At 34.9% G+C, this 20,988-nt stretch overlaps 1 protein-coding gene across 4 annotated transcripts in view; it reads right to left on the bottom strand.

Moving 5' to 3' along the window:
- Positions 1–422: 422 nt before the first annotated feature.
- The window catches only part of LOC126964825 (calcium-binding mitochondrial carrier protein Aralar1), a 36,191-nt gene continuing 15,625 nt past the window's right edge, over positions 423–20,988 (bottom strand). For 3 of the 4 annotated variants that reach the window (XM_050808127.1, XM_050808124.1, XM_050808125.1), the window contains exons 7-16: positions 19,186–19,239; positions 17,345–17,435; positions 14,951–15,026; positions 13,642–13,850; positions 12,068–12,148; positions 11,091–11,303; positions 8,999–9,121; positions 7,356–7,458; positions 5,368–5,458; positions 423–4,411 (exon numbers count right to left, since the gene is read on the bottom strand). In XM_050808127.1, coding sequence (XP_050664084.1) covers positions 4,249–4,411; positions 5,368–5,458; positions 7,356–7,458; positions 8,999–9,121; positions 11,091–11,303; positions 12,068–12,148; positions 13,642–13,850; positions 14,951–15,026; positions 17,345–17,435; positions 19,186–19,239 — 1,204 coding nt within the window. In that variant the 3' untranslated portion in view covers positions 423–4,248. The remainder of the gene's footprint in view (positions 4,412–5,367; positions 5,459–7,355; positions 7,459–8,998; positions 9,122–11,090; positions 11,304–12,067; positions 12,149–13,641; positions 13,851–14,950; positions 15,027–17,344; positions 17,436–19,185; positions 19,240–20,988) is intronic. The other variant, XM_050808126.1, reaches the window with a different exon arrangement.

Below are 20,988 nucleotides of genomic sequence, written 5' to 3'. Positions count from 1 at the left end.
TTAGCCAACCGTAACGAAAATCCGGTTGACTGAAGGAAATATTGTATGCTGATTGTATACCAATATGATGATTAAGCCGTTTTAAGCACTCTAGAACTTATAAAAATATCAAAAAAGCAAAGACACACACAATGATGATATTGATGTTATTTTAAAAACGAGGTAGATAAGATTCTTGGGTTTGTATGGACAACAGGCTAATATTTCCTCTGAAGCAACACCAAATAATCAAGTCAATTTTTCAACATCTACAGTATGGGCTTAAAGGTGAACGCACACTCCAGTGGCGACAAAGTAACGCCCATGTATATATATATATATATATATAAAATGGAAATAGTATATATATATATACTATTTCCATCTTTTGTTTAACGATTTTTATCATATGTGCATATACTAGGTACAAATAAAAGATGAAAACATTTTAAAATGATTTATTTGTAACACAAAGTGTATCATTAGCATCTTGCCCCCGTTGGCGGCACACAACTGTCTTTATACAATGTTGTTTGACAACAAATAAACCTAACTATATATTAACATGTTATTTCGAATTGTGCATTGTGGGCCATCCATATATAAAGAGTATTAAATACCCTGAAATGTCTCTCATTAAAAACTTATTTTCCATATAATGTACTATTATATGCTGTTAAAGTTTTATAAATCAATTTTTGTGTAATTTTAAAAATACATTTCAAGAGTGCACGTGCAAAAATTGAGTTATATATGGATGTGCCCAAGCAAATAACAATAAAATGAGATATGCATTCGTTTTTCATAATGTCTAACTACAGTATAATCTCTTTATACCATACTGTTTAAGGTTATATAATATACTTCTAACGTACAATCACAATATTTTAATCAAATTCGCTTCTTATATTATAGTCTACCTAACTCCGGTCGTGGGGTAAAAATTTTCGGTCATTGACCTTAGGGTCTTGACACACCAAAGCGCACGCTTTGTAATTTTGTGCTTAACACGTCTTTTGGGGTTAACACAGAATTTTACGACGGTATACAGCATACTTCTATTTTATTCCATGTATACTTTAATATCATACGAACAAAATATTGATTTTCATAATAAGTATAAACTATTATTTTTCATATGTGATAGAATATAGACGAGAACTAAATCTGTAATATTAAAAATACTATGTAACCGCAAAAACATCGAGTCTTGACACTAAAGAGGTCAAAATAATGTTCAAGTGACATTGACAGATATGAATAGGGCAATGACCGACATTCACTTTGCTTCACGACCGGTGTTTAGATACACGTATTTAATAACATTTTCATATAAATCAAATTAGTTGTAGTCAGTAAAAAGCTTTAAGAAATTATAACTTTGAAAAGTGCATCCAAAATAATTTGTTGAGTATATTTTTCTATCTAATGTGACGGCATAATAAATATTAATAACAACACGAAGTTTATATAAAAATAAATATTCAAAAAAAAAATCGAATATAAAAATTAAATATGATTTTGATTTACTATCCTTATAACTAAGCGAAAGATAAAAATTATACGAAAACAAAAGCATAATAATATGGCAAATTAATAATAGGAAAACAGTTGGATTAGTTAAGCTGCGAAGTATGTGTTATATTTAAAATGTCTATTAAAAAGCTTTGAACTGCCGAAAATTACATCAATATTGCTTTTGAATTTTAACAGCACAATTCAAAGAAGTCTCCAGAATCAAAAGAAAAATGACATCTTTGAAGCAGTACTTGGTAATATTTGAATACCACTTAACGCCCTGAAGTTACTTGCACACTAAGATAATTTATACGTCTAGATTGTCTCTTAGTGTTAAGCAACGCATTACAACAGACCAGGGTTATTACTTTAATGTTCATGATACAGTCTATTTATTTTAGATTCCTGCGTTGTTGAAAATAGGGGCCAACAGTTCTCCGCAATTTTTTTCGCCGTGTTCACAGCTGCCACAATCTTTCTAGACTTACAAATTATCTATGCTTACATACATTCTATAATGAATCATTTTACCTTAGAATATGTTGCTTACACTTAAAACACAAAGTAAGTCGCGGGCCCGCACTCACAAAAGTTGTGTTCGTATATGTGTGTGCGGAAAGATTCGTCTTGACCTATTCCAGCTCGTTAAATACTCAAAGTTTACTCTTTCATATTAACCTCTGCGAGTTGAACTACATACAGAGTAAATTATAATGATGGCCCATCGTTTAAATACGATATTATATTAATATCCATAATATATACACTTTAGTAATCAACGTTAACATTTTTTTTAGTAATGTTTGATAGGATGTTTTAGTTTTTAAAAACACTAGGCTTTTATAAAGTCTAAAATACCACAAACTATATGTCTGTAACTATTACCTAGATATACAATTCATTAAGACAAAAAAACATTTAAATGGTGACCGAAGCACGGTATAAAGCTAGCATTTTTGAAATGCTAAAGCAGGGTCATAAGGAGACATGGTCCTTCGAACCGAATTTAATTGAACACCTGATAATTACCCTCGGCCTTAAGTAGTAAGGATTTTATTTTTAAATATAGCATAATTTAAATAATAAAAATTCAAATTAATATTATTATATTTTGCTTTAGAAGCGTTTGTTTTGTTTTATTGCTCTTAGCCAAGAGCAATTAATAATGCACCCAGTAAAAAAATTCTCTGGTGTTTTTGTCTAGGGATACGTAGACATTGGCGATTTTTAACGGCTGTCTTCCGTGTCCACTTGGACATGGTAGCATAGGACCATATAAAAGCTTGCCTTGACACTTGTACATGGGAGCTTCTGAGGGGTTAAAGGAAGTGTTTGTGTTTAAAAGTTACCAAAACATAAGTGACCTTATGAACAACACCGGTGGGGAATGAGCATGTACATAAATATTTATTGTTATGCAATTGTTTTAGATCCTTTATACGTCTAGATAAACTGTGACAGCTGTGAAAACGTCGAAAAAAATCGAGGTTGACAGTTAACCTCCTCTATCAGCAAAGCACTTACACTAAAACAAAGTGACATACAAATCGCGAATGTAAGACGTAGCTTGTTACGCACACTAAAGTAATAAACCTGGCCTGTTTTCATGGGTTATATAGCAGCAAGAGGATCTATCTAGAGTGTATATGTATAACTTATGTAAGGCAATTGAAATAAAAAGTTTAAAGTGTACCATTTCAAAGGGGTGACTCTGTGGCAGATAATTAATAAGTGATATAAAATAAAATATCCAATTTTTTGTTAAAAAAAAACACTAGAACTAACAACTACAAAATAGAACATTTCTTTGGGAAGCTTTTGCGAAGGTACTAAAATAACGGGAACCTATCTTACCAACCACACTTATAATGAGGAGGAAATTAAATTTATGGCAGCAACAGTTCTTCAGAGTTCACATCTTTCTAGAATTACAATCGTTAAGAGGTTTAGCTGAGGCAGTTTTGCAGATTTAAACAGATCTAAAAGAAAACAGACAACAGCTGCTTCGACTAAAAATGTCGAATAAAATGCAAAAATTAGAGTTTCTTTCTCGAAAATTTTGCCAATAGAAACTAAACTTTGTTTGAATGAATAGGAAGGAAATATTCTATGATTTCGTTTGCTTTGCTTATTTTTGTCGGATTTGTATACTAGGTTTCTGTTTGCGGGCTATATGATTAAGCCGTTTTAAGCACTCTAGAACTTAAAAAATATCAAAAAAAAAATAGATAGACACACTCAATGATGGTATTGATGTTATTTGAAAAATATTTCCTCTTAAGCAACACCAAATAATCAAGTCAGTGTTTAATCCAACTCCTACAGTATGGGTTTAAAGGTGAACGCACACTCATCCAAGTCAAACGAAATGAATTTTAGAAAAAAAGTAAGAAATGAAAGAGTTCTCTATATGAAATCTCATGAAACCTCGGATACTTCTTCGCGTCGAATCGTTCGAAACTGCGAGAACCCCAGAAATCCTAGACGAATGACGTCACCAGATTCGTCGCGGTTTATATCGATTCGACCGATGCGCTCGCATTCTATCAGTCGCATACGACAAAGCAACGCACAAGTACTATTACTTCATTGTTTTAAAAATTTCTTCGATTCGATTCTTTCGGTGCGGTTGATTCTTCTGGTTCAGATATGGGAGGCCTCATTGACTTCGATTCAATCAACGCGTTCGGCTCGGATGAGTGTGCGTTCACCTTAATATGTTACCTAATGTAAGCTCTCATTTTTTCTTCTCTAATTGGGCTTGGCGTAGGAAAACCTGGGAAGAGAGATGCCGAACTTGGTCTCGAGGCCGGTGAGGATGGGCGTGGCTAGTTGGTACCCGCCGATGTGATGCGCGCGCTTCACTTGCTCCTCCACCGGAGTCGATACGTGCAGTTCAGAACCAGCTGGTCGACTGGAATTACACATTAATATAAGGCACACATCATTGTGAACGGGGAGTATTATCAAAACTTCAATCAAGTAGGATTTCACCTTTATCTATCTTTCTATGATATCTTTCTTATAAATTTTATTAAAAAGAACTCTATCTTATTATCTATTTATCTATCTTATTAAGATTTTAATATATATATATATATATATATATATATATATATATATATATATATATATATTATATATTAAAATCTTATTATGAATAAAAATAAATTTGAATTTCAACTTCAGTATATTGTCGTATAAAGGACTAGACTCAATGTAAAAAATGTCCGAGGGGCATTGTATATACATTAACTTATACAGATTATTTTAAAATATTAAAATTAACACCTTATTTCGTGGCAGTAATGTTCAACATCTATTATTGAATACGCTCATAAGAAGCTAATTTATTATGATGCGCAATTCGTCGGCGATGCATCTTGTTTGAGCAATTGAAATGTAAGTATTTAGCAAAATGATTAAAAACGTCAAGTCACTTACACAATTTTGTTAATTTAAAAGACCGGTTACCTGAAATACGACACTCCATCCTTTTTAAGTTTGAATATGCTGTTATTTCGACAGTTTTTCACTGAACACTTTTTCATTGCGTGGCGTTGTATTCAAAGCGCGGTCGAAACACAACTGAACGAATACTCTGCTTCAGAAAATTTCTAGGAGTGATTGTGAGTCTAGTTCTTTATTGTAGATACGTCAATGTAGGAAAGCGCAAAAATAGGTACCTTCCTTCAAGGCCGGTAACGCTCTTGTGATTCCTCTGGTGTTACAAGAGAATGTGGGCGGCGGTGATGACTTAGTGATGATGGCGATGAACACCAGGTGACCCGTGCCTGCGTCGGTCTCCACCGCAGATATCTATCTACATACACACTTGACACAAAGGAAAGCGATATAAAAACAACTTACGATCCTCCAAAGTCAACATAGAAGAGACGCTGTAGTATCTCGTAGGTCACCAGTGTGACTGCGAACTGGGGAGACGATCGGAACACACGGGCTGAAATTAAACAACAAGTCATCAATTCAAGATTTTCCCTCAGGCAGGTTTTTAAGGACATAGATATTTTAACGGTTGCTTCTTACGCTGAGATCTATTACGAAATGAGATTACGAGAGAACTTAGACTTTGCTCAGACTTATTTCTAGCGAGTTGAGTCGAAGTACGTATTTATAAACATCGCTTTGATCCGCGCGATAGTAATAATTTATTTCTCTTAAAAACATAGGTTTATAGCTAGTGGCCGTAGTCACATTTTAGCCAAATAATGTCTGTACCAGGTTTCTCCACTCTTCCATTTCCAGCAATGTGTTATTTTTAACAAAAGTTTTATTGGTATGGTACTGAAATAATAATAAATTTATGAAAAGAAAAACATTTACAATTTAAATATTTGGAAAGTTTTTTTGAACACCTTAACAATACAGCGACATAGATTTACACGTACAATTTTTAATTCTTAAATTACTGGTAAATAGCTTTTTTTAATTATTAACTTAAATGATAAATGTATGTAACTATGTACCTATATGTGCGATACTGTGTGTTTGTGAGTGTTAGGTGCATGTGTGTGTATGTTATATGCGTATGGAAATATTTTCTGTCTGATCTATGTAAAATGTTAGTTTAGCTATTGGTTAAACTATAAAATTATTAATAAATTATAAGCGATAAGCCTAGGCTTAGCTCGCACTTACGTCAAACATAACGATGACTAAGGAAAAACTCCGTGAACGAGTCGAACATCCCACATCTCGTAGCGCCCTGTCAGCGGTTGCGCTGGCGAATGCTGTGTTTCCAGATTTTCCCCCAGTTCGAGCATCAATCAGTTCGCGTGTGCTCATAACTATTTACCATTTAGACTTAGTTCAAGAAACCAATTGTTCTTAAGTCTCGTTTAATTTATAAACCATACATAAATTAAACTGTGCGGCAACCATAGCACCGTACACTCAGACTATAACCCGAACATAAAGGAGATAAAAATTTCTTGCGTTATCACAACAGCTGTTGTTCGACGTTTTAAAATTCCCGTATAATACACTGTCTGCTGTCACGTTTCTCATACGAAATAAGTTAATAAATCTATATCTCGCATAAATCATTCATCAATTTCCATTATACTGTGAGCACTGGCGTGAGAACCAATATAACTGGCTATAAAGGAACGGCTTCACAGTATACTTAATTGACGTCACACTGTACAGTGGTCGCAGTACATATCGGAACATAGCCAATATGTGTTAACAATCATTGTCACTGTTGATATCATGACATGACGTGACAATAAGTGCTATATAAATAATTTACAGTACAACAGAAACGCTAGCTCCAAAGGGCCATCGGTAGGGAGCGGACATTCCCGGGTATAGTGTTCCTTACAGAAGAACAGTTGTTTCACTACCTTTAATATTAAAAGGCATTTATTTTCTCAAAATTGATTCCTTTAGAATTCTTTTTGATGTCATTTATAATATACTAGACACTACTACCGCTTCGGAAACAAATGGCGCTATGAGAGAGAAGAAGCGGCGCAAGAAACTCTCCCAGCACGTTTTGCGCTCTCTTTAATCAAATATACAATATTGTACTGTCATTGCTATTGCTATAAAATAATCATAATATGCTCCCAGGCTGTCGGATCACTTACATATTCAGCTGTGATAATGATTTTAAAAAATTTAGGGCTCTTTTTTACTCCATAATGCCTTACTTTTAGGAGTAAAGTTGGTAGACGCAGGCAAATGCTTTGGACAAATTACAAAAAATGCCCAATGCACCCTGTGACTCTTCTCAGGATTGAATATCATAACCTAACCCTCTTTATTGGCACTTTAATCATCTTATGCTGCGGTGGCGTGAATACGTAAGTACTAAGAAAATCTTTTTTACTTACCAACAGCGCCCTTCCAGAATGCTCTAGCACCTTCCTCGGCGTATATTTTTCTAGTCGCATCGATTACTCCGTTGTACGTGGTCTGTCCTGAACGTGCTACCACCTAAAACAAATACATTAAGTACTAGCTGACCCGGCAAACGTTGTTTTGCCATATAAATTATATTTAGTGTTCGACCGTTTTTTCTCAGACTTACTTTTTTAAGCCGACAACCACGACCACGAAAAAATCTTTTCATTTTTCGGGTTAATATAATATAGCAACAATATTTTTATAAATGTGTTATTCTGGTGTGTGAACTATATTATTGTAATGTTTCATCAAAATCTATTCAGTAGTTTTTGCGTTAAAGAAGTACAAACATACATCCAGACATACAAACTTTCACATTTATAATATTAGTAGGATGTGGTAGGAACAATAAATTTCTTCAATATGAAGACTGCTACCGAAATATTAATAGACCAATATATCCAAGGATTAAAAGCATAAAACTAAAAAATAATATTAGTTTGAACTTTTAAGAGATTATGTTATAGATCCGGCTCGAAGGACCAAGAAAAGGGGTTGCACTTAGGCTCGAAGGACCATGAAAAGGGGTGCACTAAGGGGTAGGTATATGTATTGGTTATTATGGTAAAACTATTTATTTACTTAAGGTACTAAATTAATCTATGACACTTGTTAAACAACTATAATTAATGGTTCTACTTGTGAGTACGCGGATCTCTACTATTAATTGGTAATAATGGTTAAAATTATTACTCGGGCCGTTCCTGTAATGGTTATAGAGGAATGGTTAAAGGTAAAGTGGACCGATTTAATTATATAAATTATCTACTAAGTATTTATCTACTAAGCAATATTTGTAATATAATGCTGTTCGATGGATTCACTTCCAACACATTTGAAAGAGCGCCATCTCAAGTCATTTTCCTAATATGCAATTATTGGAGTTGAGCAGGTTATCAACTGTAAAGTAGATCCTGTAGATGAAGTCACAACCTGAGAGACATACCAAGATAATTTAATTAATCTTAGAAGTGAGGGATATCACTTTAAAAATAACAAATTGTTTAATTTTTTTTTATGGAAAAAGGAGGACAAACAAGCGTATAGGTGACCTGGTGTTGAGTGATCACCTCCGCCCACATTCTCTTGCAACACTAGAGGAATCACAGGAGCGTTGCCGGCCTTTAAGGAATGTCATACCACGTGGTATCGTCCCGGAGACACCGCACAAGGAAGTTCATTCCACAGCATTGTAGTACGTGGTAAAAAGCTCCTTGAAAACCGCACTGTGGAGGACCGCCACACATCCAGATGGTGGGGATGATATACTAACTTGTGGCGAGTCTCTTCGGAACACTCCCCGTGATAAATGCGGTAGAAGACACACAATGAAGCGATGTCTCTACGCAGCGCCAAGTGATCCAGCCGTTCACAGAGCACTGGATCCCCGACAATTTGAGCTGCTCTGCGTTGCACGCGGTCAAATGGATCGAGCTGATACTGGGGTGCGCCAGACCAGAGATGACAGCAATACTCCATGTGGCTGGACCTATGTTTTGTAGAGCGCTAGAATGGCTATTAAATTGGCTTTTTTTATCTGCATGAAAAAAGAAATTTAATTTAATTTCACCTGAAGTCTAGTCTTGATGACGTCAGCGGGCGTGACCAATGAGGCGGCGGGCACACCCGCGATGGCGCCCGCAGCAAGGAGAGTAAGCGGGTGGTTGTATCCGTTTTCATCCGCGAATTTCGCCTGAAACAATGGCAATGGAATTAGGACCTTATTTATATATCTATTCAACACGTTCAATTATGGAATAGAGAGCAGACTTACAATACTACTTTAATAAGTTAGCTAGAGTTAAGGGCTCTTTCATAGGTCTTGGTGGTCAATCTTACAATAAAATACCAAAGGGTATCCTTGGATTTACTGAGCACATATTCAAGAAATATATTAAAGCCCAACAGATTAACAGTGAATCGCCATACTAGTCAGAGATAATTATGGGATAGTGAGAAATATTGATATTGTAACAAAGAGTTCTATATACGCATATAAGAACTCATTGTTCTATGGTTGGCCGTAAGGTAAAAGAATAATATTCTAATTTAAAATATTGACGCGGATGAGAAGACAATCGAATAGCAATAGAAGAGATTAGAGAATGAAGTAAAGCAAGAACGCCTTCGGCCCAATATAAAAAGTTGTGAGCTGTCACGGGACGCCTGGCAGATGTCAAAATCGAAATTATTTTGTACAAGTACTTAATAGGCACAAAAGTACAGATTATAACAGGAACTAAATATGGCATGATAAAAAAATAAAATGAATTTCTCCAGAAAATGATGTAATACAAATATAATTGTTAAAATAATTAAGTATGTAAATTCTGTTTTACCATAATAAACAGAACTGTTTAAATTCGGGTTATAATAAGAACAAATTTTAATAATGTAGGTACTAGGTTAGAATCACTGTTTAAGCATTTACTCAAGAAATGAAAGTAAATAATTAATAAATATGTAAGTACTGTTTTACCACAGAAAACAGATCTTTTGAAATTCGAAGTTACCATAAGAGAAAGTACTAATACTAAGTATAGATGGCGGCAACAATAATATAGCGTGGCGAAGCGTCGCCACGGCTTGTATCGCCACGCCAACAATCAGGTTTACCCTCTGCCTATAGATATAGATTCAAAGATAGTTTCAAATCAAAATATAGTTTGAAATGTATTAATTTATAAAATGAAGAGAAATGATGAGAAGTGAAAACGTTTGTTTTATTGAACAACGATCCCGCGTGTGCGGGAGGACTCACGCGTTACAATATCTACAAATAATTTTATTCAAAATAGGATGTGACATCACTAATTCAAAGTCAAAAACTACCACCCATTCCAAAACGAATGCCTCAGACCTGCGAAGAATGGGCGCAACAAACTCAGCTTTTTCTATAAAAAATTAAGTTTACAAAGTAATATTGTACCATCAAACTTATTATTTAATAGCCTGAGGGGGTTCGCTGCATTCCCAATCTGTGGAATCATTAAGAAAGTCATTTACGTTATAGTGTATATTTTTATTGAAAAGAACGCAAAAAAAAGAATGCTGGGAGAGTTTCTTGCGCCGCTTCTCTCTCAGAGCGCCATTTGTTTCCGAAACGGTAGTAGTATCTAGTAGTTATTAGAAATTACATCAAAAAGAATTCTAAAGGAATCACGTTTGAGAAAATAAATGCCTTTTATGCCTTTTAGTAACCTAAATACAGTATCATCTTTCCCATATATAGTTTGACTAGCTAACCCGGCAAATGTTGTGTTGCCATATAAAATAATAAAAAAAAATTGGGGGTATAATAATAGATGACGACCAATTCTCAAAACTACCAAATATATCGTACATAAAATTTATCGTACTACAATAATCATTATATTCGATTGCCATCTTGCAACTTTATTGCGTATCTGTGGATGGAATAGAATAATATTAGTCAGTATCTTTGTTATTTGTAATGTGGTATCATAAAAAAATAAACAATTTATCTAAAAAAAAAAATAGGGGTAGAATACTCTTGACATTTAGGGGGATGAAAAATATATATTTTTCGACTCTCAGACCTACCCAATTTTATGAGAACAGTCCAGCCGTTTCGGAGAAGTTTAACTACAAACACCGCGACCGTGACACGAGAATTTTATATATTCGATCTATGTACTTACCTTAACATGCGCGTACGCAGGGAAGTAGATGGCACTGAATGGCACGTCACGCAACAAACAGGCTTTCGCGCCCTTGTAGAGTCCGAACAGGCCGAGATCCTTCACCACGGCCCAGGCGCGGACTTTACCTCCGCCGGCTATCTCACCCGCCACTTGCAGGCGGATCTTCACAATCTCCAACGGATTCGTGAACACCACTTGTGAAGCTCCGGCCTGCCAAACAATAGTACATTGTACAAAAAGGGGAGAAAGTTGGGTTTTTCTCTTCTTAATAACACTATTAGTGTATGTAGCTAGTGAAATTACTGAGCAAACCAGACTTAACATCTTATGTTTCAAGGTGACGAGCGCAGTTGTAGTGCCGCTCAGAATTATTGGGTTTTTCAAGAATCCTTAGCGGCACTGTATTGTAAGGTGGCAGGACGTATCAATTACCATCAGCTGAACGTCTTGCTCGTCTCGTCCCATTTCATAGAAGAAAAAAAAATCTATTTTACGAGTGTGAGGTTGCTTTGTACAGAGTGACAGCTAGATCATGGGTATTGCAAAGGCAGGTAGGTATCTGCCGTGAAGCAGTAATGTATAAGCATTATTGTGTTTCGGTCTGAAGGGTGCTGCAGAGATTTGTTTTTATTTTAAAACTTGTATATAAATTAATTTAATTTAATTCTCGACCATTCGTTGTGGTTCAGTAGACATAATATAAGTAACAACAGTCTTGTTAGCTGAAGTATGATACAAATGGTCTTGTTAACCAGCTAACGTCAGGGTGTCGACTATCCGTGACGGTAGGCGCGCGCATTCTTGATAATTCACTCTGATAATTGTACCCAAACGCGCCGTAAATAAGTATAATTTCCAAAAAATTTTATTTAACAAATGTAGTAAGTCCATAGTGTTATAAAAGATATTATCTGGTACGTTGGTAGGTTCCTTAAATATTACAACTAATTAACTTAAAGAACTAGTTAACTTACACAGGCTCCTGCAAGTATTTCGCCAGATAAAGTAATGTTTCCTTTCTTGTCCATCATTTTATCACGCACTAAGTCGTTCATCTGTAACACGTAAATTTAAATTACTTCATGAAATACATGCATCGAAAGGATGACGACATCACTTATTGAAAGTCAAAAACTACCACTCATTCCAAAATGAATGCCTCAGACCTGAGAAGAGCGGGCGCAACAAACTCAGAGGGCTTTTTTTTCATCAAAAAAATATGTTTTCAAAGTAATATTGCACAGTTAAACTTATTATTTAATAGCCTGAGGTCGGTCACTCCATTCCCAATCTATGATATCATTAAGAAAGTAATTTATGTTATAGTAACCTTTACCACACAAACGTTTTTTAACAATTCTTTTGAATAACGTAATACTTTTATTTTGAACATTTTCTGGGATCTTGTTGTAAAAGCATATACATCGGCACAAAAGACTTACTAACTCGACTCAGCCGAGTAGTAGGCATTATAACTATATGTCTGTTCCTGGTGTTAACATTATGGTTAAGACAGTTTCTAGCAAATTCACTTATGTAAAATATACTAATAAGTATCTCGTGCATTGTATCTAGGTTTATATCGCAGTAGAAAATACAAATTTCAAGAAACATATTTACAAGTTAGTACAACCCTCCCAATATCTGCTTTTTGCACAAATTTTACCTGAACTTTGGTCGTTCATAATGTATTCATAAATTGTAAAAGTAAAGAAAACATTGCGATAGAAACCCCATGCATGTAATGGTAATTTTACATGATAAACATTTACTTCACAAATTTGTAAGGATTACTCAAAAAAACGTATTTCCTGGTTTTATGGAATTTATGCACACTATTTTTCGTTCAATGTTATCGTTTTCTCTTTCTTGTCGTCAACAGGCGGTATGCGTTGGATGAAACAACATGTTTGTTTTTCGACCATGTTTGTGTTGACCGGGAAGGGCCCTCTTAAGGTATATTTATTATACTATGGTCCGACAACGGCGTCCTTTTTTGCCGTGTAAGTACTGCTTCGCAATGTGCAATGTGCAAGCAACATTGTTTTTCGTTATGCAGAGCGCCGTAGATAGTGAGACTTAACATCCTATGTACTCAGTAATTGTTATATTTCAAATCTGGACTGGATTTTACTATTTAAGATTAGACAGAGAGAAACAGAATATAATGTGACGTCACACCTTAGTAATGCCATAGTAGGTCCTATACAAATGTTGTTTGCGAAATAGCGACACAAGATCCTTACCTGAAGTATGAATAATACCTGCAACTTTGTATTTCTTTCTTTTATTTAATTTTTAGTTTTACTTTATATCATTATATTTCTTAGTTTATTATAAAAAAAATGTATAATTGAATCAAATACCCAATTGTGATGCCGTAATACTTTGGCTTCAATCAAGCAATCAATTTGTAATGGGCAGTAAAAATCTTATACCATTGCGTAATGGTATTGCTAAATCGTCTCTTAGTCACAGAAAAAAAATATAATTCATATGACTTTTGTCACAAAAAAAACTTAACTTTTTATAAAAATACAAAACTTACAGTCAACTTAATGGCCTTTTCGGGTGCGACTCCAATAAGCTGCGGCACAAGGCCTCTATAGAGGCCGAAGAATCCCTCATGCCTGATGACTTTCTTGAAGCAATCCCACGAGTTCCTGTACGCGACCTCACCGATGAACGAACCAGTTCGCTGGTTCTGCATACGGGTCTTCACCAAATCGATGGGGTATACCGCTGAGGCTCCCACCGCTGATAAATAATATATTTGTATTAATATGACTCTACAGAATATCTAAGTAATATTATGCTTTTGAAAACTTATCCCATAATGAAGGAAATTTTTATTCGAATCACTGCATTAAATCGGTCATAAACGTACCAATTTTTTTCCTTTTTGAAATAAAACTTTAACGTGTATCGAATTCCTTCATTAAATTTACTTTTAAAAGTAAGAAAATAACTCGCAACAACATTTTGTTAATTTGTTTTTCTTTAATGTATTTTTTTTCATTTAATGCCTACAAAGCACAACACGCAAACAACAATGGAACCAAGAGCAAGACACAAAAAGTACAGGAAAAGGAGTTATTTGAGAGTTTATTAACACCGATACCTCAGTTCCAAACAATTCAGAAAAGGGTTCCAAATTAAAAAACTCGAGTTGTTTCTGTTTCAAGATTTATGCACGGACGAGTAAAAAAATTAGGACTCCGTGTCACCTTACATAACAGTGAGGCACCAAGACAAGCCGGTAAACGTGTAAATACATAGCCCCACTCATACACTTACACTAATACAAGCCGATCGGCCGCCAGTATGAGATTTGCCATCGTCTGTGACAGATCAGTTTGCGTCGCAATAAAACATTTTAAAAATGCCGTTGTGCGTTGTGGAAAAGAGTAAAAACAATAATATAAAAGTATTTGTGGATATATGATCATCTAATGGAGAAAAAAATGTGTAACCGGTATGCCGGTTACACATTTACCGGGGTATACCCCGTAACCGCACACACACTAGCATAAAGGTGCTTCACTTGCTAATATCACGGCGCGGAGTCCATCTTTTTTTACTAGTCCGTGGACTTATGAAGAAATAATGACTAAATTGTATTCACTTATCGACTTTTCTTTTTGATAATGGTGGGTTATCGTTCTCATACATATTTCAAACTTATTAAATTTCGGACGTAGGAACTGAAGTATTGATACTATATTATGCGAAAAGACTTATTCCCGACCTATTACTTTCGATTTAGATTACAGAGGAACTGAAGTCATCAGCGAGAAGTTGCTATAAGCATATATATGAACTAATGTAATATAATAGACCTAATATAAAATACTTACCACCAGCGATGGATCCCAGAGTAAACCTATATGTGCTCTCTAAAATTTGGATCAATATACTTCTTTCCTCGGGACTCTGAAACAAGCACCAACATAATATATATGTTAATAATTAGATAATAAATTAAACTACAGATAACGCGCGAGTTGAATGCAGAGTTCAATAATGCGATAGTGATGTGACCTTATTATAATTGATATCTATAATCACGAGTGTGTCGATAAATTTAAACAATGCTTTCAGTTTACCATTTTAACCAAATGTTCTGCCTTTCTTCAACACACGTGTCTTAAATACTATTCACCATTTCTCGTGCTTGGCAACGAATAAAAAGGTTGGTTTTTGCAACGGAAAGTGATGGATTTGGATCAGCCATTATTAAAATCAAAAACATAACAGGGGATCGCCACTTGAGTAATAACGCGATAGCACAATAATTGTCGACTACAGCACAGCACTACACTGCAGGCGCGTGAGGTGAGGTGTGCGGACAGCGGGGGGAGATGCTCCCGCGCTTTACCCTCAGGCCCCGACTGCATTCAACTCGTGCACTGTGTATATAAAATACAAAGAAAGAATACGCTTATGACTTTTATTTCCTCCAGCTGAGAATAATCGGAGAAAAATCGATTGATATGTCTTGTTATGAATTAAGAATATAGAGTATGTGTTTTTAGCTTATAAACTTATAGCTAACTCATTATATTTATATAAACTTGAAAACAGTACTAATTTGACTTCTATTACGGCAAAAAATTTCCTCAGTTGGAGTAAGTAAATACTGACGAAAATGGGACGGTCAAAAATTTTTGTAATTCCAAAATAATTCTTATATATGTCGGCTAATTGAGTACGAAATTCGAGCAGTCATACAATGAGTGAGCAGCATTGTCGATATCGCGCACTTGCTTACTCTAATTGTTTCTACTATTTTTATTATTTATTTATTTATTACTTTTTGTTTCCTTATTTAAGTATAGATTTTTTTTGTTAGTTTTTATTTCGTAATATTTATTTTAAATCTTCTTGGTATTGTTACTTGTTTAGTTTTTTAACACAATTATTTTGTAATTTGAACTTTAAAGGTCGGACCGCATAAGAATGATTTTAATGAAATTTAGTGTACAGGTAGTTTCGGGGGCGAGAAATCGACCAAGCTAGGTTTCAATTTTAAAAAATGTAGTTTTATACGTGTTTTAATGAGAAACAGCTACAATAAAATTAGAATGCAAAGGTAAATTTCGCCAGTATATAGAAGACTATAATAGCTCAGATGGGATATTGGGTGATCCGGAAAGCAGAAGACCCCGGTTCGGTCCAGATGTCCTGTTAGTTATTTTTGTTCAAGTTTTGTACTTTCTTAAAAATCCGAGTAAGGCTCAATCGTCCAGGCACTAAATATTTAAGGAGGCTAAATAGTTTTTCATAAGTATACCTCTAATAATATGTAAGGAACCTTCCACTAGTACCACTAGCACTTGCCCGGTTTATTTTATCAATAATTAGTGATGCATATTAATGGCAAATACCTTCACGGCTAGGTATATGGTTTAGCAATGAATAAGAAATTAAATATACTCATAAGCTTAGCGTGTCGATAAGTATTATGATGTTTAAGGTGCAATGGTATTCTCGTTATGAAATGCTAAAGGGCGAAGTCGAATCACTGACCTCTATAAATACTACTGGACAGGATGTTCCATATGTTTGACAGCAAATTTTTTGTGCCTTTTTGTAGCGCCACCCGCAAGCGTCCAGGTAACTAATTTTGACGTATAATACAAATGGCTGCGAGAGAAACGTACAATACTCTGAAGTATTTTTGCATTTTGAATTAATTTCGGTCGTTTTCCGTATTATTTATACTTCAGGAATCAACGTAATAAAGTACAAATAAATATATTTGATTGTTGATTGATGTTTGTTGTTTAGCTGCGGTTGTCATCACTAGTTTTAGTTCCGCAGACTCTCGCTATGGCCAACAGCGCCAAAATGGCGAATATCAAACAGGCACAAAAGCACTTTGACAGCCGCCAGTCTAGTGGTATCTATATAGTAGAGGTCAGTGCTACGGATAAAGAAATAAATGAAGAAACATCATAACTCCAATAACCTTGTACTCACCAATATACTTCCAACATAGTTAACTAATTGATAACGGCTTCTTAACATATTTACCTCCTCCTTGAGCATTGAAAGAAAGAGAAAAATACAAAGCGGTAAGTTAGTGATGTTTCCAAATAAACTCTTAACGTAAACAACATACAGTCCATTATTCTACAAACATTCATAAAAGCTTCGTACTCTGCGTCCTATAAGTACCTAGATCATATTAGAGTGAGATGGGTGTACAATGATATGTGTGGGTGACAGAGTAAGGGATATTATCTTACCGAAACTGCTTTGATTTCGGCGACGCGTCGCGTTACTTGCTTGAAGTACTGTTCAGGTGTTATTGTGTTGAGATCGTTGTATACGATGCGACTGAAATACAGTAATTATTCATGTTAAATTACAAACAGTAATTCATGGATACTGTATACCTAGTACTTACTATCTATGGAATATAGAAATATACTTCAATATCAAGCAGGTGCATTGGTTTTCTAGCAAAGTAGGCTTAAATTTCTTAGGACCGAGGACAACTTATTTTTTAATTTTAATTGTATGAAATGCAGTTCAGTTCCAATATGCAATAGGTACTTATTAGACTGCGTACCAAAGTTCTTTACTAGGTATTTAGCGTTAGTTAAAACTTACTGGGTGGGCGTTCAATAGAAGTTTGGTTACAGTATAACGGAACTAAATTTACTTTAATACTAGTGGTTATTAATTTAGGTTCTTATTAAGGCTTTGCCTAATTGCCTATATGGAATGCACGCCCCTGGCTTCCAAGAAGGGTAATATTATATCATATAACAACTTAAATCATTTAAACATCTAGATACACTATGACAGCTTTTGAAAATGTCGCAATAAATTGTTGACAGTTAAACTCTATTTTGAGCAATGCACACACAAGTGACATACAGATCGCGACGTGTAAGAATGAATCATGTCACGCAGACTAAAGTAATAAACGCTGCCTGTTTTCATAGGTTTTCTAGCAAACAGGCTCTATCTAGACGTATAAATAATCTAAGGATAATATGAAGTCATTCCAAATTCCAAGTATTGCAAAAAGAAAACATCAACATGCCGAAATTCAAAACCAGAGTCAAGACGTCAATTTTTCGAAAGGTGAACGTAAGATTTTAATGAATAGGAAAGACAAACGAACATGCGGGTATTATTATCCCGTCGCGTTAGAACATGGATGTAACCTTGTTATAATAAATGCGTGACGTAAGCAGGCAGCCGTCCGTTTGTAAATGGTATTTTCGATTGGTGCTTTTAGTGTCAAATATGACGTCACAAACATGGCGGCCTATCTGTAACTCAACGCACGGAGATTTTTTTCAATTAGATAGGAATTTAACTTCATAGCGCATTGATTCTCAATGCATTATGAATGTAGTTCTGCACAGTGAGACCGGCGCATACATTTCACTCACTACTCAAGACACGTGGCAAAGTACCTTGTGACAATACGTCATTATATGAACATAGAGAGTAGATCAATTGTCAAGTCTTTTGCGGTCATTTTCGCAACAGTTACAAAGAAGTAGGGACTTATGTTAATTACCAACCCGTAAGCTGGAGGAAACCAATTATTATTGGATAAAGTAGCACACAAATCTGTAGATCTATTGTGCCCCCTACATGTACTTGGACTCACGCTCTAGTGATGAATATTCCCGTTGTGATGAGGTAGTTGAGCAACGTTTAGAGAAATTAGTCGAAGGTCTTAATTGTATCTAAATCACATGCTCCAGGTTTATGACCTTTAAGAGGCGCAGTATACTCAGAGGGCCCAAGTGGGGTAGGTCCTCTGCCTGTAATTTGAGGGAATTTCAATCACGTGAATCTCAATAAATATAGTATTTCACACAAATTAACCAATTCTAGATGGGTCTTCTTTTATGGAATAGGAGGACAAACGAGCGTACGGGTCACCTGTTGTTAAGTGATCACCGCCGCCCACAATCTCTTGCAACACCAGAGGAATCACAGGAGCGTTGCCGGCCTTTAAGGAAGGTGTTACACATCGATAATCGTGTTTTGCACTGTTAGTATTATTACGGCGAGGGGATATCTCTAAGCTAACAAACTTTGTTTTACACAGGATCCGAACCCAGTATGTCTGCTTTCGTAACTCAGCCCGGACACGTCTGTGGCAGCAACCGTGCTATATATTTAAAACACATTATGAATTAATATTAACTTGAACGGTCTTATTCATAAACGTGGTGTAAAGTTACTCCAAGTTTAAAATTACTTCTACCTGTCATGTTATTCTGAAGTGAAGAAGATAAAGACAAAAGTTTTAAGGTTGGAATAACTTTATTTCGTTTTTAATATGGAGTGTTTTGCTCCTAATATCAAAGAATATGTAATTGTTCAAGAGTAGAAGTCTGAAAGAAATAGGGACTGTTACACCTATACAATAAGGTGTAATTCAGATCACACAGCGCTATTAACCTATATTTTTATTCACCAAGAAGTTGCCTCTCTTTCTGTCGCGTGACTCTTGCCTCTTCTGACGACCTTAGTGTTGTCTTCTTTACCTAAAACTGTACCTACCTAGTATAAGATCCTCTTATAAAAATAGCTCAGTTTTCCTTCAGTAGATTAATATAAATAGATATGTAATCGTAATTTTAATCAATATTCTTTCGTTTTCAAACTAAATTAGTATCATGAATGGTAGTTTCATAATAATAATAATTACTTTAAATAAGATTGTTTCAGCGTCTTTAGGAAGCTTTAAAAATGTACACATTAAACTATTTTGGATAAATATATTCGAATTTTTTATATTACTCAATTCAAGATCTTAAGTTTTTATCGCTCATATCCAACATATAAGCTGAGATAATATTAATATTGTACAATAGTCCGTTATCACCAGTTCAATGAAGCACTATAATTAATCTTATCATTAATAAAATATGTAGACATCTACACATAAAGCTATTTACGCCTCTAACAACAGTATATAAAAGTATTATACAAATCTTACACAATACTAAGTGTCAAAACAAATAACTTTTCTGGGTAGTTTTCTCAAAATTTGTAAAAAGGAAACGGCGAAACAAATAAAAAAAAAATATTGAAACACTTTTAAACATATTATCTTGGCCTAAACTAGGCATAGACTGTACTTTTGGTACAAAACAACGGTAAAATTAATACAATATACTTACTAAAACATACATAAATACATATAAATATGCATGACTTGGAAACAAACATCCATATTCATCATATAAATGTTTGCGCCTACCGGGATTCCAACCCGCGACTTTTAGCTCAGTAGGCTCACTAACCACTAGGCTAAATGGGTCGTCACACAAAAATCTTCAATAAATTTTTATTTCAGTTTAAGCCTTATCATTTGATCATGACGTAAAGTAGACAATACATAATTATTTAAATGTTATGAATGCAAAAAAAGCAACCTGCTTCGGAGAGATTAAACCATGCCCAGTGGAAAATCTTTCCCTAAAAGATTTTTTTACGAGGACATAAACACACACTGATACGTACAGATAATGCACGAGTTGAATGCAGAGCTGAGGAATGCGATAGTGTTGTGACCTAATTATATTTGATGACGATAATCATGAGTGTGTCGATAAAACAATACTGTAAGTTTACCATCTTAAACTAATAATCAAATACCAAATTTTTGTTCTGCCTTTCTTCAACACACATGTCTAAAACCTTTTTCGCCATTCTAAATATACTATAAATACATAAAATTATTCTTTTTGCAAGGGAACCTGATGGACTCGGATCAGTCATTACTAAAGTAAAAAAACGACTACAGCACAGCACTACACTACAGGCGCGCGAGGCGAGGTGCTGGTGCGTTAACACACACATGTACATATATACGTACATACACTTCCAAGGGTAATAACACTTTTTTCAT

This window comes from Leptidea sinapis, chromosome 6, assembly GCF_905404315.1.
Source record: "Leptidea sinapis chromosome 6, ilLepSina1.1, whole genome shotgun sequence".
In the NCBI taxonomy this organism is placed as follows: Eukaryota; Metazoa; Arthropoda; class Insecta; order Lepidoptera; family Pieridae; genus Leptidea; species Leptidea sinapis.
This window is presented reverse-complemented; position numbering and strand designations above follow the sequence as displayed.